This window comes from Hoplias malabaricus, chromosome Y (genome assembly GCF_029633855.1).
Source record: "Hoplias malabaricus isolate fHopMal1 chromosome Y, fHopMal1.hap1, whole genome shotgun sequence".
Taxonomy (NCBI): Eukaryota; Metazoa; Chordata; class Actinopteri; order Characiformes; family Erythrinidae; genus Hoplias; species Hoplias malabaricus.
Window position 1 is genome coordinate 5,144,873 of NC_089820.1, and position 19,477 is coordinate 5,164,349.

Consider the following 19,477-nt stretch of genomic DNA (forward strand, 5'->3'; position numbering starts at 1 on the left):
AAAAGGCCTACATAAATGTCCTCTGTTATATGCAGTGCAATCAAGCTGGGAGGGGAAATGCAGCACATGCTAATCTAATATATGATAAACACAACTGCAGCCGTTGAATTGTCATTAACACAATATTTGTCTCAGCACACTTGGAGGAGAGCATTAACAAATATCTGCATTTGTGTGTGATGGGAGTGAGGGAGGGCCCAACTAGAATGAGCGAGGCTACAAAGACTCTCACCTGAAACAGTGTTTCTGATTTCTGTACAAAATCCACCTGATCATAATCTGCGGAAAATAAAGGCCTTTATTCACTACTTTCACTCATTATTTTTCCATCAAATACCCACTAATTGCTCATATGTGTCAGGTAGCGACTTACTTAGCTGGGTCAGACTGACGGACGACTGAAACCTGCGCCCGGCCAGGCCCCTCCTCTTCTTCATGCTTTTCCGGCTTGTATCAGGTACATTAGCATTCCTCCTGATCTGTTAGAACAGGAGAGGACCACTGATGTTCACAAAAATTTTCTGGAAAAGTGTATGCAACAGGAAATGATCTATATATCAAGAGGACAAAAGGTCCAAGTTTAAATAATTCAAGGCCTCACACTATTTGCTCGCCCTTCCTTGATTTTTACACACTTCCTGCCAAGTGAATGTTTTTCTTCCAGGTTTCTGGACAGCTCTGAGAGAGAGAAGAATAATAAACATTCAATTGTTTAATGCCTCATTATTAGCCCTAAGGCGGCCCATCAATGTCGGACCTTGATGAGTAGGAAGATGTTATTTGATGTTTGGTGGGTCACATGCAGAGAGGTAGAACAGGTCGTTCTCTCCCGCTCTGATTGTACCGTCCACCATGTTCATTACAAGATGCAGAAATGGAAAAATGAGAAAATGGAAATTCAGATTTGGAGGAGCAAAGATGAATTTGGAAACTGGAAAACCAAATAAAATCCCATTTCTTTTCTTACTATAATAAATTAAAAAAAATGTTTTATGCCCTATTTTATATTTGTCTATTTAGCCAGATCAGAAAAATGGTCAGAAAATTAAACAGATAAATGTTACACTGATTTTAAATGAAAAAATGAGAAAATGAAATATTAAACATAAAATGCGCCAACTATTGTACGTATATCCATGTTCCAAAAGCCAGTTTCAGTAACCGAGGATCAGAACGCCAGGGCCCCCGACCCCGACCGCCACCCGATCCACAATGCACCAGACCCGGATTACTACCTCTCCCACAGGTGGTGGGCCCATGGGAGAGTGGACCCATGTAACTCCTTCGGGCTAAGCCCGGCCAGACCCCATAGGTGAAAGTCCGGCCACCAGGCGCTCGCCAAGGAGCCCCTCCCCCAGGGGAGTACATATGCCAAATAAAAATCTGTAAAAATGCAATAAATCTGCAGTAAGTTCTCCAACCCAGTGTGTCTGTATTTTAGATCAGCAATGGAACAATTACTACCTTTCTGCCCCTGTTCAGTAGGGGGTGGTGTGTCTTTTCTCATGTCGCTGTGACCTGGCTCGTCTGCTGTGGGCATGGCCATGGTCTCGATGCTGGCGGAGAGAGAGCGGGTGTGTTCTAATTCTCTCTCCAAAGCTCTGTATGGCCACTTTTTGCCAAGCTGACTTCTCTGTGGCCTGGCTAAGTCACTATCCCCCAAGAATGCAGGGTTAACAACCCCCATCTTTCTTCTCCTCTTGCTCGGAGGAACGGGCAAGAGCAGAATGTGGCTGGAGGTCCTGGACGTGCTCAGTACATCATCGTCATTTTCCTCTTCTTCCTCCTCCTCCTCCTCCTCCTCCTCCATGGACTCATCCTGGCTAAGGAGGCGACGGGACTCCCGAGCCCAGAACACTGTTGGAGAGCTGGGGATGGATGAGTCAATGGAAGTTCTCTCCCTAAACTGTGCTCCAAAGAGGTGAGGCAGAGAGCCGTGTGAGAGGCGATAACCTGGAGAAACTTCACCTGAACCTCCAGCACTTCTCCGTCTGCCCTCAAGAACAAGGAAAATGTTGAGCTTACTTAAACATTCTATGCCATTTACAAGGGTGTATTTATACTACAGTCCTGTTCCCTTGGTATTATTCATTATTTAATCCTATGTAGTTCTAGTTATGGACTGTAGTCCACCTGTTTCTCTGCACACATTCTTATCCCCATTTCACCCTGCTTTTCAAATGGTCAGGGCCCCCACAGGACCACCACAGAGTGGGGATGATTTGGGTGGTGAATGAGTCTGTGGCCACTGATGAAGAACTAGAGGATGACCAACACAAACCTAGCAGCAACAGATAAGCTTCTGTCTCTGACTTTAAATCTGCAAGGTAGGTGTAACTAACAGTTTGGACAGTGAGTGGACACAGTGTTTAAAAACTCCAGAATCACTGCTGTGTCTGATCCACTTGTAGCAGTGTAACACACATTAACACACCACCACAATGTCAGTGTCACTGAAGGGCTGAGAATTATTCACCACCCAAATCTTACCTTCTCTGTTGGGGTTCTGTGGGGGTCCTGACCATTAAAGAGCAGGGTGAAATGGGGATAAAAAAAAGTATGCAGAGAAACAGGTCGATTACAGTCTGTAATTGTAGAACTACAAAGTGCTCCTGTATGGACTGTGGAGCTGAAGAAATGGACAAAGAATGTACATACAAGGTGGGTGTTCCTAACCCACCCACCAGTTCCATGTATAATCCAGAATGAATCATCTTATTTACACTATAAGACAAAAGTATTGGGACACATTACACATACAGGACCTTTTTTTTTAAAAAAAAATCCCATTCTAAAACCACAGGCATTAAAAATCTATAGTTAATTGGGTCAGCAGGGTATTGATGACTTTTGCGCAGAAGTCTGTGCTCCTCAACACTTTGTAACTTTATGCTGTCTGCCAATTTGTAGCTGAGTTGCTGTGGTTCCTAAATGCTTCCACTTTTTATTACTATAACTCCTAATTCGGGTTTCATCCAAAAATTTTATAAAATCCACTTTTGTGAATAATCCTCAGATGACAAACGTTCCCGTGGTCAGGGGCTGCAACATAACGAGCGAGATTGAGAAACCCGAGTGGGTTTTGCCTTGAAAGATTTTAACAATAATTTTTCTGCTCGTTTCGTTTCATTATTCAACCCTACTGACCAAACTAGATTGTCATTCTATACAAAAAATTTTTGTTTGATTTGGTGTTTTATGGTGTATGTTTACAATTGTAAATTGATGTCTGGTGTTGTTATTGGACACACACCTGGGGCAATTGGACTGAATGAAACACCAGTATTCTATTAGGTGGTCAATTACAAAGTCTGCTCAAATACTTTTGTCCACACAGTGTAATTACTATATCAAATGGAAATATATGTGAATGAATGAAATCAGAACAAACAGCAAGACTTCAAACTCAACGTAAAGCCTTCCCAGAAGAGTAGAAGCTATTACAGCCGTAGGGGAGGCAAACCACCTAATAATATCCTTATTTTTAGAAATAATGCTGTTAGCCCACACACTATTTCACAGGTCTACACATTTATATCTGCTGCACTACTTATTACAAGCATTTATTACTACAACAGAAAAGTTTATAACCAACAACGGAGCAATTAATGATTTCAGTGAGTTTTCCACCTCCAAGCGTCCCAGCACCCACCTCAGCCTGCTATCATAAAGTCCACCACTGCCCCCTGGTGGCCACTCAAAAGCTGGACGCATCTTGCCCGGCACCACTCCACAAAGCAGGGAGGGAGGAGTGCTACGATAGGGCTTTGGAGACAGGGGTGGGTAGGTGGGGGTCATGGTCCCTCCAACCCTAAGGCTCCAGCTATGAGACAGATGCTGGTAAGGGCTAGCAAGAGGCTGGCTGTGGCCGAGCAGGACAGCTTCCTGCTGCCTGTTGTCTGTCGCCGAGAGAAGATTGAGGGTGTCCACGGCTTGTGCAGACATGTCCTGCAGTCGACCCAGGTGACCGTCCAACATCTGGAGACTCTCCTGAATGAACTGGACTTTCTCTGACACCTCTGACAAAGTGTCCACCATCTCCTTTGCCCTGGGTAAACACACAAGCACACGCAGAGCATAAGGTAGTGGCTGTGACCAAAATTGATCTATTTGTATGTAGTATATCAACAAACCATGCAGGTTGACCTGGGGGCAACAAAATGATTGCATGCCATTGAATTAATTCAGTAAAATAAATGATTCTGTAAAAACTCTATAAATTCATTTTTGCATCATGACATATCCACCCACTAATTGTATTAACAAACCCAAATTAGTCGCTTGATTGAGGCTAATTTTGGTTTCCAATATGCAGCCTTCATAAACTGGGGATAGGGAGCAGGGAGTAAGTACAAACATTTGTAGCTACATATACAAATATATGTGAATAAATGTAAAAGAATTTCCAAGGTTACATTTACCAATTTAATTGCTTTTTTTATTGCTATATGCATATTCAATATTAGATGTCTGCAACACACTCCAATGAAGGGCGGCACGGTGGTGCAGCAGGTTAGTGTCGCAGTCACACAGCTCCAGGGACCTGAAGGTTGTGGGTTTGATTCCCGCTCCGGGTGACTGTCTGTGAGGAGTTGGTGTTGTCATGCCCTCGTCTCGTCACGTCTGTTTTCCCCGGTCATGTGCTCTTTTAGCACATGGCTATGTTTTGTTTATGTTCTTGTCTCTGCCCTTGTCCTGCCTTTGTTCCGCCTCCTCGTTATCTGTCCAGGTGTGTCTCGTCTGTGTTGTGTATTTAAGTCCCCTTTCCTCACTTCCTGTTGTTGTTCATTTTGTATTGTATTGTTACCCACTCAAATCATTTCGTTGTCCTTTCTAGTCATGTCGTGTTGTTTCTTTGTTTTGCATTGTTTGTTCCCTAGTTTTGTCGTTTAGTGCATTTCCTGTCTCAAGTAGTTTATAATCCCCGTCTTGTTGTTTCCTTTGTAGCTTGTCTGTGTTTTGTTATATGTTTTGTTATATTAAAACTCTCAGAGTTCTAGCAAGTGCGTCCGCCTCTGTCAGTCCGCCCCGTGATCCGTGACAGGTGTGCTCTCCCCATGGGTTTCCTCGGGTGCTCCGGTTTCCTCCCACAGTCCAAAAACACACGTTGGTAGGTGGATTGGCGACTCAAAAGTGTCCGTAGGTGTGAGTGTGTGAGTGAATGTGTGAGTGTGTGTGTTTCCCTGTGAAGGACTGGCGCCCCCTCCAGGGCGTATTCCCGCCTTGCGCCCAATGATTCCAGGTAGGCTCTTGACCCACCGCGACCCTGAACTGGATAAGGGTTACAGATAATGAATGAATGAATGAACACACTCCAATGAATTTAGCACGGCCTGTTTAACACAGTGTTACATTATATACAGTTTTTTATTGTTAAATGAAAATAATATTTGTTGTTTTGAAACTGCAATTTTTTGCTCAATACAAGAATTCTCCTGCTCAACAGGTTGCTATTTTCTGCTTCTCTCCTTCATGACATGCCAAAGAAGACAGACCTGGACTGCAGACACTGTTGTAACGTGCAGAATAAGGCTTAGCTAAAATAACAATGGAAAAAAAAAGATATCACCTTGTGGGCTGCATGTTTCTTTAAAATCCAAATTTATTCCTCCACATTAATGGTGCATTCACACAAATGCATGTCACCCATACCGTTGGCACTGCTGCAGCCCTACAGTGACAGATTTATTGTGTTTCTGCGTTGAACTGAACACAAAGTTTTCTCCCTGAGTCATAGGGTTTCAGGCAACATTTCTTAATGTAGCTACGGACTGAGTTAAGTGACAAGAGTTATCCAAAATACAACTGAATCCATGTGGCTATATTTAACAAAGTAACACAGCGGTTTTTTCATGCAGTGCCATCTGAAGGCTGAAAGGTCACACATTCAGTAGTGGTTTCTGGGCTTGCCCTAAATTGTGTGTGTTTTCTCTGGATTTCCTGAATCTTCTCACTATATTACGTAGATTGTGGAAAACATAAATCCTTCACAATCTTGCACTGTGATATGTTCTTTTTAAACGGCCTGACAATTATCTCAAAAGGTTTGGCACAAAAGTGGCAAGCCATGACTCATCTTTGCTTACAAAGACCTGTTTATATTGCAAATATATATTACAATATAGTGTAAATATATTGTTCTAAGTTCTATGAACTTCGTTCTGCTTTTGCCCATATCCTTCAAGATATGTCCATCACAAATTCATGACTTTTACTATTGTACTGAATGTCCCAGAAAGGTGCTTGTAATTATCAGTCCGTTATAAACAAGCAGTAAATTAAATAGAATGGTTTTCTTTTGACACAGTGTAACAAAGAGCTGATCATGCGAATGAAGATAAATAATGAATCAAAAATTATTGTAATGTGTAAACGTTTAGCAGAAAGTACATTTTTTCTAAATCAAAATCAAATCAACATCTCCACAGACCTACAGTAAGAAACTTAAAAACGGTACTAAAGAGGAAATGTACTTGTGAGCAGCAGAACGGATCCGGTTGAGCTGACTGCTGTTTTGGCTCTCATTTTTATCTCGAAAATAGCCAGCAACACACTTCTCTTCAAACTCATTAAGTTTCTTCAGATCATCGGGAGCCAGGAACAGCTCTTAAGGAGAGACAGAGACACATGGAAAATGATGGTATTTAACATTATAGAACATCATAATATTTAATGAAAATGTAAATTTTCCCCATATCCTAGATTCTATAAGTCTCCTGATACATATTTGAACAGAAGAAAACAAACAAACAAATAAAACTAAATTAAACTAAAGACAATATGCCACCTCCACCTACCTCAAGTTTTCTTTTTTTTTTTTTCTCAAGTCACTTAAACGTTTACAATTAACAAATGGAGGTTTCACTTGGCTACTGGCATATTCAACTCAGTTATTGGTATTTTTCACTCATTACCATATTTTACAAGTCAGCGCCATTATTCACACAGCTGTTCATACATTTTATTCAGTTACAAGTATATTTCCCTCAGGTATCTGCCTTTTTCACAAGCTGAATCACACGCTGAGAGAGGCAGTAATTTTATTCTAAAAATATTTTTTATGTTGTAGGTTCACTACTAACAATTTAAAAAAAAAAGATAAAAAAAAAGAATATGATTTGACATATTGTGTCCATTATATGTTCTGCAAAAAACAATGATAATTGCAAAGATTCAAGGGCAGGGTCTTTCAATTTCTATGATCAAGACCGCTGCTAAGATACTCACTAAGGCCGGAGTCCCTTTCATGTCCCAATGCTCCTTTATGCTTTCGCCAGGCTGCGCTGACACACAGGGTCATGTGATTGAGAATTATCAAAGGGGGAGGCAGCCATGGCTTCTTCTGATAGGTCATGATGTATCGGTAGCGATTGTACTTCCACAACTTGTTGGAAATGTTTTTCATGTGGATGTAAACATTGCTGTGGGATGGAGAGGGCACTTAAAGAGATATCCATATATATATTTTTATAACTGCATTTTTTTCTATTACTGACACAACTGCACTAGGCTAACTTACTGTTCAATGCACTGTTTGAACACTGTTATTTATTTAATTCATTGACCTGCTTCAGCTCTGTGCCTAATTATCATGAGCGCTTGTTGATATGGATGAGTTGTGATAAAGATGAGAGAAATCATTAACCTTCAGAGAGCTGTGGCCTTTGAAGCACCGTATGTGTCATATGTATATAATCACTACGTACTTGTAGAAGGCGATGAGGAGGTTGACCATGATAATGTACTGCATGAACAAGTAGACAGCTTGAAGCAACGGATTGAGGAAAGACCCCGGGGGACACTCTGGGTTATCCTCACAGGCTGTTCAAAACACAAAGACAAAAAAAATGTTAGTCACAGTCGCATACAAAAATTTAAATACCCCTACGCCATGTTTTGTTTGATTTTCAAACTGTAAATAAGTTAATACTTTTATAATTTTGGCTGAACAATCAAATATTTATCACAATATAAAATGTTTCCATAACAATTATTTGATTTTCAAGCAAATTTTAAATATATTGTTATACATTATTTATAACATCTGTCTTTGAACAACATTTATTACAGGGCGCTGCTGTCAGTTCTTTGCACTCCATTTTAAATGTAGTTTAAAATATTAATATTGGGTGGCACAGCAGGTAGGACCTGGAGGTTGTGGGTTTGAGCCCCGCTCCGGGCGACTGTCTGTGAGGAGTTTGGTGTGTTCTCACCGGCCTTTATTTCTCTATATAAACTAATGCCAGTAATAATAGTTTTTAACAAACGTCATTTTCCTTATGGTACTTTTTTTAACACAGAATGAAGCAGAGGGCTTATTCTGGTGTGACTGAATAAATAATAACACAGTATTAATATTATGATATAGTCAAGTCCTTGTTTGTATTTAATTTATTGCTGCTACCTACGGTTGATTTCTCCAGCGTACACTTCTCCAAACATCATGAAGTAGGGCTGAAACAACACATCCTTCAGCAGGTCCCAGGATGGCTCCTCATCGGGCTTCAGTATGGAGCCCCTGGGGGTCCCGAAACTCACCAGCACAATACCCATAATGATCACGATGTAGAACATGTTGCTCATCTGTAGGATACATGAAGAAAACAAAAAAAACAAAACAACAAAAGGCAAACAGACATTTAAAAAATACTTCACAAGAGTAAAACTCAAAAGGAATCTATGGCTTTTTTAAGGTGCATCCACAGTGGATTCCGTGCAAACACAGTTTGTATAATACTCCACAGTAAAAGACTGAATGGGATGCTCTGGAGCAGCAACATATGAGTTATAGGATAAGCATTTACTCTCAGAAAAAAATGTACACTACAGGTATATTGTTGGTCACTAAAGGTACAAAGAGTGTAAATGTACCGTCAATGGTACAACAGAGGTTTAAGCGGTTCTGTTCCATAAAGGTACATTACATTCTCTTTTCCAAAAGGGGAGGAGAATATTTATAATCTTTCATTATAGAACTGTGCAAAAATTAATAAAAGGATAAATGAAGGAATGAAGCAATGAAATCACACCATCTTGGTGATCATGGTCAGGTACGGTCCAGCTTTCTGGTTGATGGCCAACAGGTCTAGAACTCGGACGAACCAGAAGATAATGTCCAGGCAGTAAATGATGCGTCCAGCTGTGTGGACCAGACCTGTTTGCCAGCGGAGAGCCAGACCGGTGAAGAAGAGGAGGATGGCGATGAAGTCATGCATGTTCCAATACTCACTAAACCACACCTTCAACTTCTTCCTGAACTTCCTAGGCTCAGATACCAACACCTGCCGAGACAAAATGCAAGCTCTTCTAACAAAGGACAGGAATCAAGAGCCAGCTTCACTAAAGCTAGACATCAGCTAAGTTGTTATTATTATATAAAAAGCACTGCTGTGCTGATTTTGCTTAGCAACCAGATGACACCCACTTACAATACATGTATTTGGATATTCAAACTTAAATTAAACAATAGCATTCCACTTATACATTCCATTATACTATACATGATTGAATTAGTTAAAACATTATTATTATTTACAAACTTGTATCAGTGAAACAAATTATATAAGGTCCCTAATATGGAATTTGAGGCAGTGCAGTAGTACTATGGAGAGTCCAGAATGTGATGCATTGAGGAGCTCACCTCTCGAATCTTCTCCAGAGCTGTAGATAATATGTATACAATGATGAGCCACTCTGGAACGCTGGGCTCCTTCTCCATCCTCACCAGCACTGTGTAGCCGTAGAGCAGGAGAAACGCCAGATAGAACATCTTCACAGACCATATAATTATATTAGACAAAAGATGCTGTGAGAAGGACATAACATTCCTAAAATATTTATGCAAGCTGTGTATGCACATCATATACAGTCATATACAAAGGTAGTATATGGGATAAATTATATGTTTTATTGATATTGTGAATGAAATCAGGGAACATGCTGCATTTTTCTGCAAATTCTAATGCACAAAAGTTGACACAGTGGCGCAGCAGGTAGTGTCGCAGTCACGCAGCTCTAGGGACCTGGATGTTGTGGGTTCAAGTCTTGCTCCGGGTGACTGACTGTGAGAAGTTTGGTGTGTTCTCCCAATGTCCAAGTGGGTTTCCTCCCACGCTTCAAAAACACACGTTGGTAGGTGGATTGGTGACTCAAAAAAGTGTCCACAGGTGTGAATGAATGTGTGTGTGTGTGTGTGTGCGGCCCTGTGAAGGACTAGCGCCCCCTCCAGGGTGTGTTCCTGCCTTGCGCCCAGTGATTCCAGGTAGGCACGGTGACCCTGAACTGGATAAGTGGTTACAAATAATGAATGAATGATATCCATAAATGACCTATAAGTTTGGCACAGTCCAAAATGTATGTTAATTTTTCCCAGTATGTTACATTCAGCAAATAAACAGTAATGGTTCATTGAGTGTGCAACATAATAAGTGCTCACCGATTTTAACTTAGAAAATCCATAAAATATAGCTGTTAGGAGTTCATGTTTTGATAGTCTGTAACTCGTTTTAGACACAGAATTGAATTAAAACATTAACATCATTGCTGTACATTTGACAGTACATTACATTAACATTTACGCATCTACGACAACAGTAAAAACCTGTATCAATATTCTAATTGCTTTTGAACAAACAGGTTTAAATTATTTGACATCACTGACATTCCAAATCTTCCACTGTGACTCTGCTCAGTCCACAACCAAATCCCCTTCTGAATGAAATCACACTTTTACACACAAAACCATGTATGAAACAGTGGCTAAAGTCAACAATGCTGTCACCATCAGCACTGTCAGCAGCAGCATGTAAATGCAGCACTGGAAATCAGGAACAGTTTGGAGACTTACCGTGTGGAACCAAAATTTGACCACAGGCGCGTTGTAGAAATCATAGATCTTTCTGGCCCACGGCATCCACCGGGCACTGAGGTTTGACCTGCAAGCTATTCCAGTCCTCCCCATCTCTGCATCACTTTGATCCTTTAAAAACAAGTAAACAACAGTGATCCTGTTATACTGTATTACATCTGCTATAAAACACAGGCAATTTATACTCCAGGCCAAAGGTGCAAATGGTTTTAAAACAATTAAATCATTAAATGCAGTTTCTAACAAAAACGGTCTTGCCCTTTGCTGCAGTAACAGCTTCTACTTTTCAGGGAAGGATTTAGACTAGAATTTGGAATAGTTTGTTGAGGATTTGACAGTTTTCAGCCACAAACGTATCAGAGAGCTGAAATCCCAGAATGATGTTTGATGATGTTGGATGATAACTCAGGGCGGCACGGTGGCGCAGCAGGTAGTGTCGCAGTCACACAGCTCCAGGGGCCTGGAGGTTGTGGGTTCGATTCCCACTTTGGGTGACTGTCTGTGAGGAGTTGGTGTGTTCTCCCTGTGTCCGCGTGGGTTTCCTCCGGGTGCCCCCACAGTCCAAAAACACACGTTGCAGGTGGATTGGTGACTCGAAAGTATCCGTATGTGTGTGTGTCTGTGTTGCCCTGTGAAGGACTGGCGTCCCCTCCAGGGTGTATTCCCGCCTTGCGCCCGATGATTCCAGGTAGGCTCTGGACCCCCCGCGACCCTAAATTGGATAAGCGGTTACAGATAATGGATGGATGGATGATAATTCTAAAACACAAATGACACTCTAACTATTTTTGAGCGCCCAACTCTGATACGCACTTCCAGACTCCAGTAATTGTAATTCATCTATTCATGTAAATCTGCAACGTCATCTTAAACAAATCAAAGTAAAGTTACAAATCAACTTGACAGTGGAATTATTACAAGTTACATGAAGTATCCCACCCCCAATAGCTTTGCATCCCACCACCCTGCGCAGAGAGGGCGTGCTTTGAAAACAACTGCTCTAACTCATCCCAAAATTTTGGATAAAGCTCCATCACTCCATATAACGCAGTACCACTGCTCCACGGCCCAGTAAATATTGCATTCACGCATTTCTAAATAATGCTTATTATAGAGCATGGTGACTTAAGGCTTATGTGCAGCTTATCCAGTGCTTTCCTATGGTGTATTTAAAGCTGTGTTTACATAGTCGAATGTGGCCAACAAGCACCTTAAAGAAGCTGAATTCACTAACTTTAAATGGTTAAAAAATGTGTCCATATAGTGTATGTTAAATTCAGTACTGTAATGAATGTATAAATGGTGTAATAAAGTGATTATGGAAAAGCAAGTTGGCATTGAAAGTAATGTAAGCAATGTATAAAGGTATAGACATTCAAGAGGTTCTCTCACTGTTGGTGATGTTCCTCTAGGTTCTAAAGCTGCAGGGTTCTGTGTGTCTCTTCCGAACTGCAGAGCTTCCTGTGTCTGAGGGATGTGGGACATTTGGGCCTGGCTTTTAAACTCCAGCAGCTGAATGGCCGCAGGGAGAAAGATACTCACAATGATCTGAGCAGTCTGAAATAGAGGGACATTAAGAGGTTAAAAGTACAGTCAGAACAATTTGTTTATATATCAATTAAATATGAGCATTAGACTTGTCAAATATGTAATTATAATAATCAAAAAAAATTCATGCTCCATGCTTGCGTAGCTTAAACAGTAGTTGTTGCAGCAGTTGCATATTAAAAGGCATATTTTTTCTTGTCTATAAATAAAAGGATATCACACAGTGTCACAAAACACATACATTCTAATAGCACATGAGACATCCCACCTTCAGCCAGGAGTTCTTCCTCATGTTGAGGCGGCCCATCCACAGGTCGTTCAAGAGCATCTGGGTGCAGGAATGAGCCACAAAGGGTCTGAGGCCTGAGGCCACAGCCATCTGCAAACACGTGAAGTTACTCCAGTCAGTCATCTCTGAGGTCAGCAGCTTCATAGCCATGCACTCGTTCTCTTTGAAGGCCTTGTCCAAGAGATCCACAGCCAGCTGACCAAACTCTCTGGGCAAAACAGAGCACACTTTGTGTAGGTGGCACCCTAATGAACTTGATGGTCTCAAAGAGTATAGACCCTCCTTTAAATCTGCCACAAGGTGAGATCAGCACCATTCAAAATAGTAATGTCATTCTACCAATTTCATTATGTAGAGTACATTTGGGCTGTAATGTGGACGGTATCTCAAAGTGATTACGTGTAAGGTGTGTCCAGATTCTGTGTCTCAGTACAAGGCAAAATGTGGTCATTCGTGAGAGAGACAGGGAGGTATGGAGAGATATTAGTCTCAAAATACTTTACAAATGCATAAATGTTAATCCACAAATTAAACACAAGTCACAGATATGTTTCACTGTTCACACATGAATACATCCCAATCTGTGTCTCACAGACTGCAATTTGTACAAATACAGTTACATTCATAAATACGTTTTTGGTTTTCATAGATATATCATACTTTTATGAGAAAATAAAAACATTTGTTTAAATTTACATTGCATACATTTTTAAAGGTAGGGTGACCAGACGTCCTCTTTTACCCGGACATGTCCTCTTTTTTAGACTTAAAAAAAATGTCCAGGCGGAATTTTACAAACGTCCGGGATTTTGTTTTTCTAGAGCTTACATAGAATTTCGAGAAGCGTTTCATTCACAAACTAGTCCCGTGTCCTCTTTTTCACCATCTCAGATCTGTTCACCCTAGTAAAGTCCATCCATCCATCCATTATCTGTAACCGCTTATCCAATTTAGGGTCGCGGGGGGTCCAGAGCCTACCTGGAATCATCGGGCGCAAGGCGGGAATACACCCTGGAGGGGGCGCCAGTCCTTCACAGGGCCCCTAGTAAAGTCGAAGTCTCGAATTTAAAATTTATTTGTAGAATCTTCGTTTGTGGATGAAGTCACTCGCGTGTTTTTCGTGACGTGCATTTGTTAATTTCCTCTCGCGGGTGTTTGGATTTTGATATTTTCCTTTTGCATTTCACAAATGTGGCCAGCAGGCGAACATCCTACCGCTGGTTGGCACTGTTGTTTTAGGACGTGTGGGACCATCTTAAATGGAGACGCATTTGCGCAACATTTAATGTGGAAGATCTAACAAAAATCCACCCAAGTCGCTGAAATCAGCTTCACAGACAGATAAGAGCGGGTGATCACTGTGGAACACTTTTGAACGACGTTTAACGATGTTGAAGTCCAGCGGAACTTCCCTAATGTCAATGCAGACTAGGGTCGTCAAATAAAATACTTCAAAATCATCCCGTATTTGGACACTAAAAGCTGTGTTGCGTATTGGACTGATATGGGACACGTTCTGTTGCGTATTTTTGAGATTGGATTGTTAAGGCGGCTGATTTGTTTCAGAGAAATACTCTCCCTCAGAAACCCCACAGCTCCTAAACAGAATATGCGCTTCTTATTGATCATCACTTTAGTTTAACCAATCGGCTGCCAGACTCAGCTGTCCATCATTTACAGCGGCAGCCAATAGAGTCATAGTCCCGCCTACAGGGGGTTGTTTTGCAGAGGCCCTGAGAGCAACAGGTCAGTCCTAAAACACTGGGGGAAAACAACAGTGCCTCCTAGCGGTGGCTTGTTCACCTGCTGGCCACATTCGTGGATCAGGCTGCATTTGCTTTTGGATCGGGTGAAATGTGAATGGAGAGACACAAAATGCAAAAACCCGCGAGATGCAGATTCTACAATTTACAAATACATTTTTAATTCAAGACTTCGACTTTACATATATATGCAATGTAAATTTAAACAAATGTTTTTATTTTCGCATAAAATTGTGATATATATGAAAAGCAAAAACACGTATTTATAAATTTAACTGCAGACCGTGAGACACAGATTGGGACGTATTCATCTGTGAATTGTGAAACATTTTACCTTTACGCATTTGTCAAGTATTTTGAGACTAATGTCTTCATGAGAGTTTAGGTCATCGAAACATGCTCGACAAAAGAAGCCCGACAATGCAGCACATCCATGGTAATACTGTACACCATTTTGAGACTGTATAATGGTATGGAAAAAATAGAAAAAGCCTAATGTAGAGTCATTGCTTGTGGCCTATCAACGTGAAAAAACACGCACTAGGCTTCTTTTATTGTTATAATGTTAGATTGTGAGCTGTGAAGCTATACATGTCTCAAAGGAAGCATGTGATTGTGTTCACCCTCCCAGTTTGGTAGCATTGTGCAAATGATTGATCATCTCTGATATACATTATGTTCTGAGGCTCTTCCTTTTGTAAATATTTTCAAACTATATCTGAGTGCGAGTGAGTGAATCGCACCCTGGTTCCATGTTGTCCTCTTTTAAAGTTACCAAATACAAGTTTCATATTTACATATTTTTCTTTTAATAGAAAGACTGCCATGCAGACTTACAGTGAATATTTCTTTAATTCCTCAGCAGTGCTGTCCCCCATGTCACTTTCCTTGGCTTCTGTAGCCATGGCCCTGTAGAGTCTGCAGGCCACTACTGCTCGGGCCATGGCCTGCTCGCCGTGATGCCACAGGAAGAGCGCCATCTGCTGCCGGCGCTTCAGAACTGCCCACACGAACAGGTCATTAACGCTGTATATAAACAGAGACGAGTCACCGAGCTCCGCTGTAGCTTCTAGCTCTGAGTCATGTGGCACAGACGGCCTCTCCTGAATAGTAAAGCAAATAAAAAATAACCATGTAAATAATAATAATATGTAAATAAATAAATAAACAATAAATATCGTTTAGAGCTGTGTAGATGGACCACATTAGATCCTGACTTTCTTAGCGAAAATGGGTTAACAAGAGCCATAATGGATCTTCCAGGCAAATGTACATTACAAGTAAGTTAATGTCAAATTGACTTGTGTGTTTTCTGACACTATATGTCAGTGTTACAAACATATGTCTAATACAAGAGGTGTCAGACTTAGAAACACCTTATAATTAATAAATTCAGGCATCAGTTGTGCACACACACCTTGCATTATCTCCATAGAAAAGTGATATCATGTACTAAGAGCTCCATCCTATATTTTTGGGATGAATCGGAGTGTTGTTTGTGATCCAGAACTAATTACCCTATGTATCACTATCTGAGCTCGCATAGCTTTCATCATGAAGCGTGATCAATTATTCACAGCACATTTTCAATCACCTGGAAAACCATAGCTGTCATTTAACAGCACAATGGCAATTAAAAAAACTCTTTTTCAATTTATATATAACAGCATGACTGATGTGTAGCACCGGTGGTTTAACCTTCCATGGCTTGTTAACTTCATTCATTCATTCATTCATTCATCTGTAACCGCTTATCCAGTTCAGGGTCGCGGTGGGTCCGGAGGCTACCCAGAATCACTGGGCGCAAGGTGGGAACACACCCTGGAGGGGGCGCCAATCCTTCACAGAGCAGCACACATTCACTCACACACTCACACCTACTGACACTTTTGAGTCACCAATCCACCTACCAACTTGTGTTTTTGGATCGTGGGGGAAAAAAAACGTAGCACCTGGAGGAAACCCACACATACACAGGGAGAACACACCAAACTCCTCACAGACAGTCACCCGGAGCAGGACTTGAACCAAAACCCCAGGATCCTGGAGCTGTGTGACTGCGGCACTATCTGCTGCACCACCATGCCACCCTTGTTAACAACATTAGCTTCATCATTCCAGTAGAAAACTAAAGGAAAATGTTTAGACAATGTTTAGACAATTGGGCATATCTGACATTTTGGTGAACCCATTCATTAAATGAGTAAAAGAGAAAAATTAAATATGAGGAAATCATACAAGTTAAACAGGGAAACTTACTTCAGGGTTGAAAATTAATTCAAAGTCCATGAAATACACTACTAATTAGAGAGAGTATAATCAGAATTTAATAAAGCACCCTTCTTCTGTAAGGCTCTGCCGTCCTGAAGAAGTGGCCACGAGGTTGTCTGGACTCTGAAGGGTCGACGCTGGTCTTTCTGGACTTGGTCAAGGAGCCTGCTCTGTCCTGACGGCCTTCCTATGCAACATCATTAGAGGTCAGTAAAACAGACCTTATGTGACTAAGATATGATTCAAATTATAATGTAAGCTACATAAAACAACAGTGGACTATTAAAGAGTATTCAGTGGGACTCATAAGAGATAAAAACTGCTATTGCTTTGTATTTACTAAATTAATTAGTTTGTGCACCATAGAGAGGGTTCCCTTCATGGAAGTGGCCATTGTAAAATATGAGTATTTCAGAATCTCAGACATGAGGATAAACATTGTTCCACTTTTAAAGGCATGTCAAATGTGTACTATTTCCGTATATACATCAACAATGTACATAAGTGTGTACTGACACTTGGCCCAATTGATATCCTCCCCACTCCCCCGCTGGCCTGTGCTCACACTGCGTTTTAATGTTCCGAGCCCGAGCACGCTTACGTCATCAGTGGCTTTTATTTTGAAAAACTCTAAATTCAGGAAACTGCTAACTTCATGAAAGCAAATGCAGACTGAAACCACTACAAAACTAAACAGCTCAAGTTACAAATGAGTTTCTGTGGTAATTCATGTGGTAAATAAAAACTTACTGACACATTAAAATTCAGCCACGTACAAACAACAAGTCGTTTTTCTCCTCAAACATTCAGTCAAATGTTTGGACACGCCCCTCACGGAGGGTTTCCTTTGTTTTGGGCCATTTTCCACATATTGTGAACGTACAGTACCAGTCGAAAAATTTGGACATCTTCTCATTCAATGGTTTTTGTATGTTTTTTTTATTATTTTCTACATTGTAAATGTATTTTGAAGGAACACATGGTAATATGCAATATGCAGTAAACAAAAAAGTGTTAATCCAAGCAGAATATGTTTTATACTTTAGATTCTTCAAAGTAGCCCCCTTTTTCTTTGAAGACAGCTTTACACACACTGCGTTTTCTCAGTCAGATTCATGAGGTCGTCACCTGAAGTGGTTTTCAGTGAACTGCTGTGGCCTTCATTCATTCATTATCTGTAACAGATAATGAATGAATGAATGAATGCTGTGGCCTTGTTAAGAGTTAGTTTGTAGAACTGCTCGCGTTCTTCATGTGAGACCATGACTTGGGTTGTGCAGAGGTCGGGCTGGTACACAGTTCTGTTCAGTGAATAGCCCTATTCCACCAATGACTAATGAGAAGATGTCTCCAAACCTTTGGCGGGTACTGTACCTTTCCTTCTTAAAAGATGCATAGATTCTGAAAATACACAAACTAGACAGATCTGCAGTTCGCCACAATTGTAGACATCCCTTTAAGTGCTGTTAAACTGAGACCTGCTTAGCTGTGTCAGTACAACTAAAGGCCCACTTCAACATTTAGTGTTTATCCAATTCCAGCCTTAAATTCCAGATAATACAAAGCCAACAATTTATTGGTTACTTTTTTTTTTTTTACTTTTTCCATGATCATATTTATATATCTTTTGAACTGAACTGTGTAATAGCCACTGTGTGCCTTTGCACCCAGTGATTCTTGGTAGGCTCCGGACCCTACGTGACCCTAATCAGGAAGTAGTTACAGAACATAAATGAAGGAATGAATAGTCACTGAGTGCTTTTAACAAAACCCATTGGCTAGACAGGGTAAAAATTAATGTCTTAAATCCAACTAAAGACTTTGAAATACAAATGGGAGAGGGAGGACCATGCTATACATAAGGAGAGAATGTGCATAAGCCTGACCTTGCAGTTAATATAAGGCCCACTGCCTTACAGTTGCACAAACTAGTTTTCCATAGTGTATTTCTCTCAATAATAAAATACAAAAAAACAAACAAATAAGACTACTCTGCTGTCTTTGCAATAAAACATGAAGTTGTTCAATGTTCTTTATGTTCTTTATATATGTTGTCTTTAAACAACAACATTGAGCAAGGAACCAAGACTTATCTCTGTAAAGGTACAATATTGTTAACCTGACCCTCTAAGTTGAATCAGATTTAGTTTTAAATTAAACCAGCTCTGGATCATAAGCTGACACTAAAGACTAAGAGATGTACAGACCTTCAGTGCTGTATTAATGCGGTTGTAGACGGCTCTGAAGCTCTTGCGTCTGTATGTACTCCGATACGCTCCTCCAATAAGGCGCTCAATCACCATGCCCACATCAATCAGCGAGATTTTATGTCCCACAGGAAGACGACACTAGAGAAAAATACAGAATGACAACATAGATGTGAGTTACCGTAACAAAGGAAAGTCTTTCTTTAAACTAAATGATGCTATGTAATATGTTATTTACAGGCAAACGCATTTTCCCCCAGATTAAGTCATATCCAGTCCCTCCAACCTGCTAGGTCCCCTGTCACACCTTGGAGGGTCTTTTCAAACCGACAATGCCATTGGAAGGCTCCAAACACTTGGAGGAGAACACTAAATATTGTGTCACCAGTCATATCTATAAGCCAGTTTTCATTTCGCTTCTATACCTTTTTGGCATCTTCAACGATGTGATGTAAGAAATGATCAGAGGCGTCTTTCTGCTGCGAGGAGAAAAATAATATTCAATTTTAGAAAAAGAACATACTGCAGTGTA

At 40.7% G+C, this 19,477-nt stretch overlaps 1 protein-coding gene across 1 annotated transcript in view; it reads right to left on the minus strand.

Annotated features, from left to right (window-relative positions):
• Positions 1 to 19,477, minus strand: part of LOC136677863 (transient receptor potential cation channel subfamily M member 6-like) — a 43,232-nt gene that overhangs the window by 10,910 nt on the left and 12,845 nt on the right. Inside the window, exons 13-30 of the mRNA XM_066655535.1 lie at positions 19,371 to 19,424; positions 18,946 to 19,086; positions 16,806 to 16,925; positions 15,305 to 15,570; positions 12,684 to 12,912; positions 12,260 to 12,424; positions 10,847 to 10,978; positions 9,641 to 9,769; positions 9,030 to 9,281; positions 8,409 to 8,583; positions 7,707 to 7,821; positions 7,228 to 7,421; positions 6,474 to 6,606; positions 3,653 to 4,048; positions 1,465 to 1,991; positions 602 to 678; positions 374 to 479; positions 233 to 279 (exon numbers count right to left, since the gene is read on the minus strand). Coding sequence (XP_066511632.1) covers positions 233 to 279; positions 374 to 479; positions 602 to 678; positions 1,465 to 1,991; positions 3,653 to 4,048; positions 6,474 to 6,606; positions 7,228 to 7,421; positions 7,707 to 7,821; positions 8,409 to 8,583; positions 9,030 to 9,281; positions 9,641 to 9,769; positions 10,847 to 10,978; positions 12,260 to 12,424; positions 12,684 to 12,912; positions 15,305 to 15,570; positions 16,806 to 16,925; positions 18,946 to 19,086; positions 19,371 to 19,424 — 3,258 coding nt within the window. The remainder of the gene's footprint in view (positions 1 to 232; positions 280 to 373; positions 480 to 601; positions 679 to 1,464; positions 1,992 to 3,652; positions 4,049 to 6,473; positions 6,607 to 7,227; positions 7,422 to 7,706; positions 7,822 to 8,408; positions 8,584 to 9,029; positions 9,282 to 9,640; positions 9,770 to 10,846; positions 10,979 to 12,259; positions 12,425 to 12,683; positions 12,913 to 15,304; positions 15,571 to 16,805; positions 16,926 to 18,945; positions 19,087 to 19,370; positions 19,425 to 19,477) is intronic.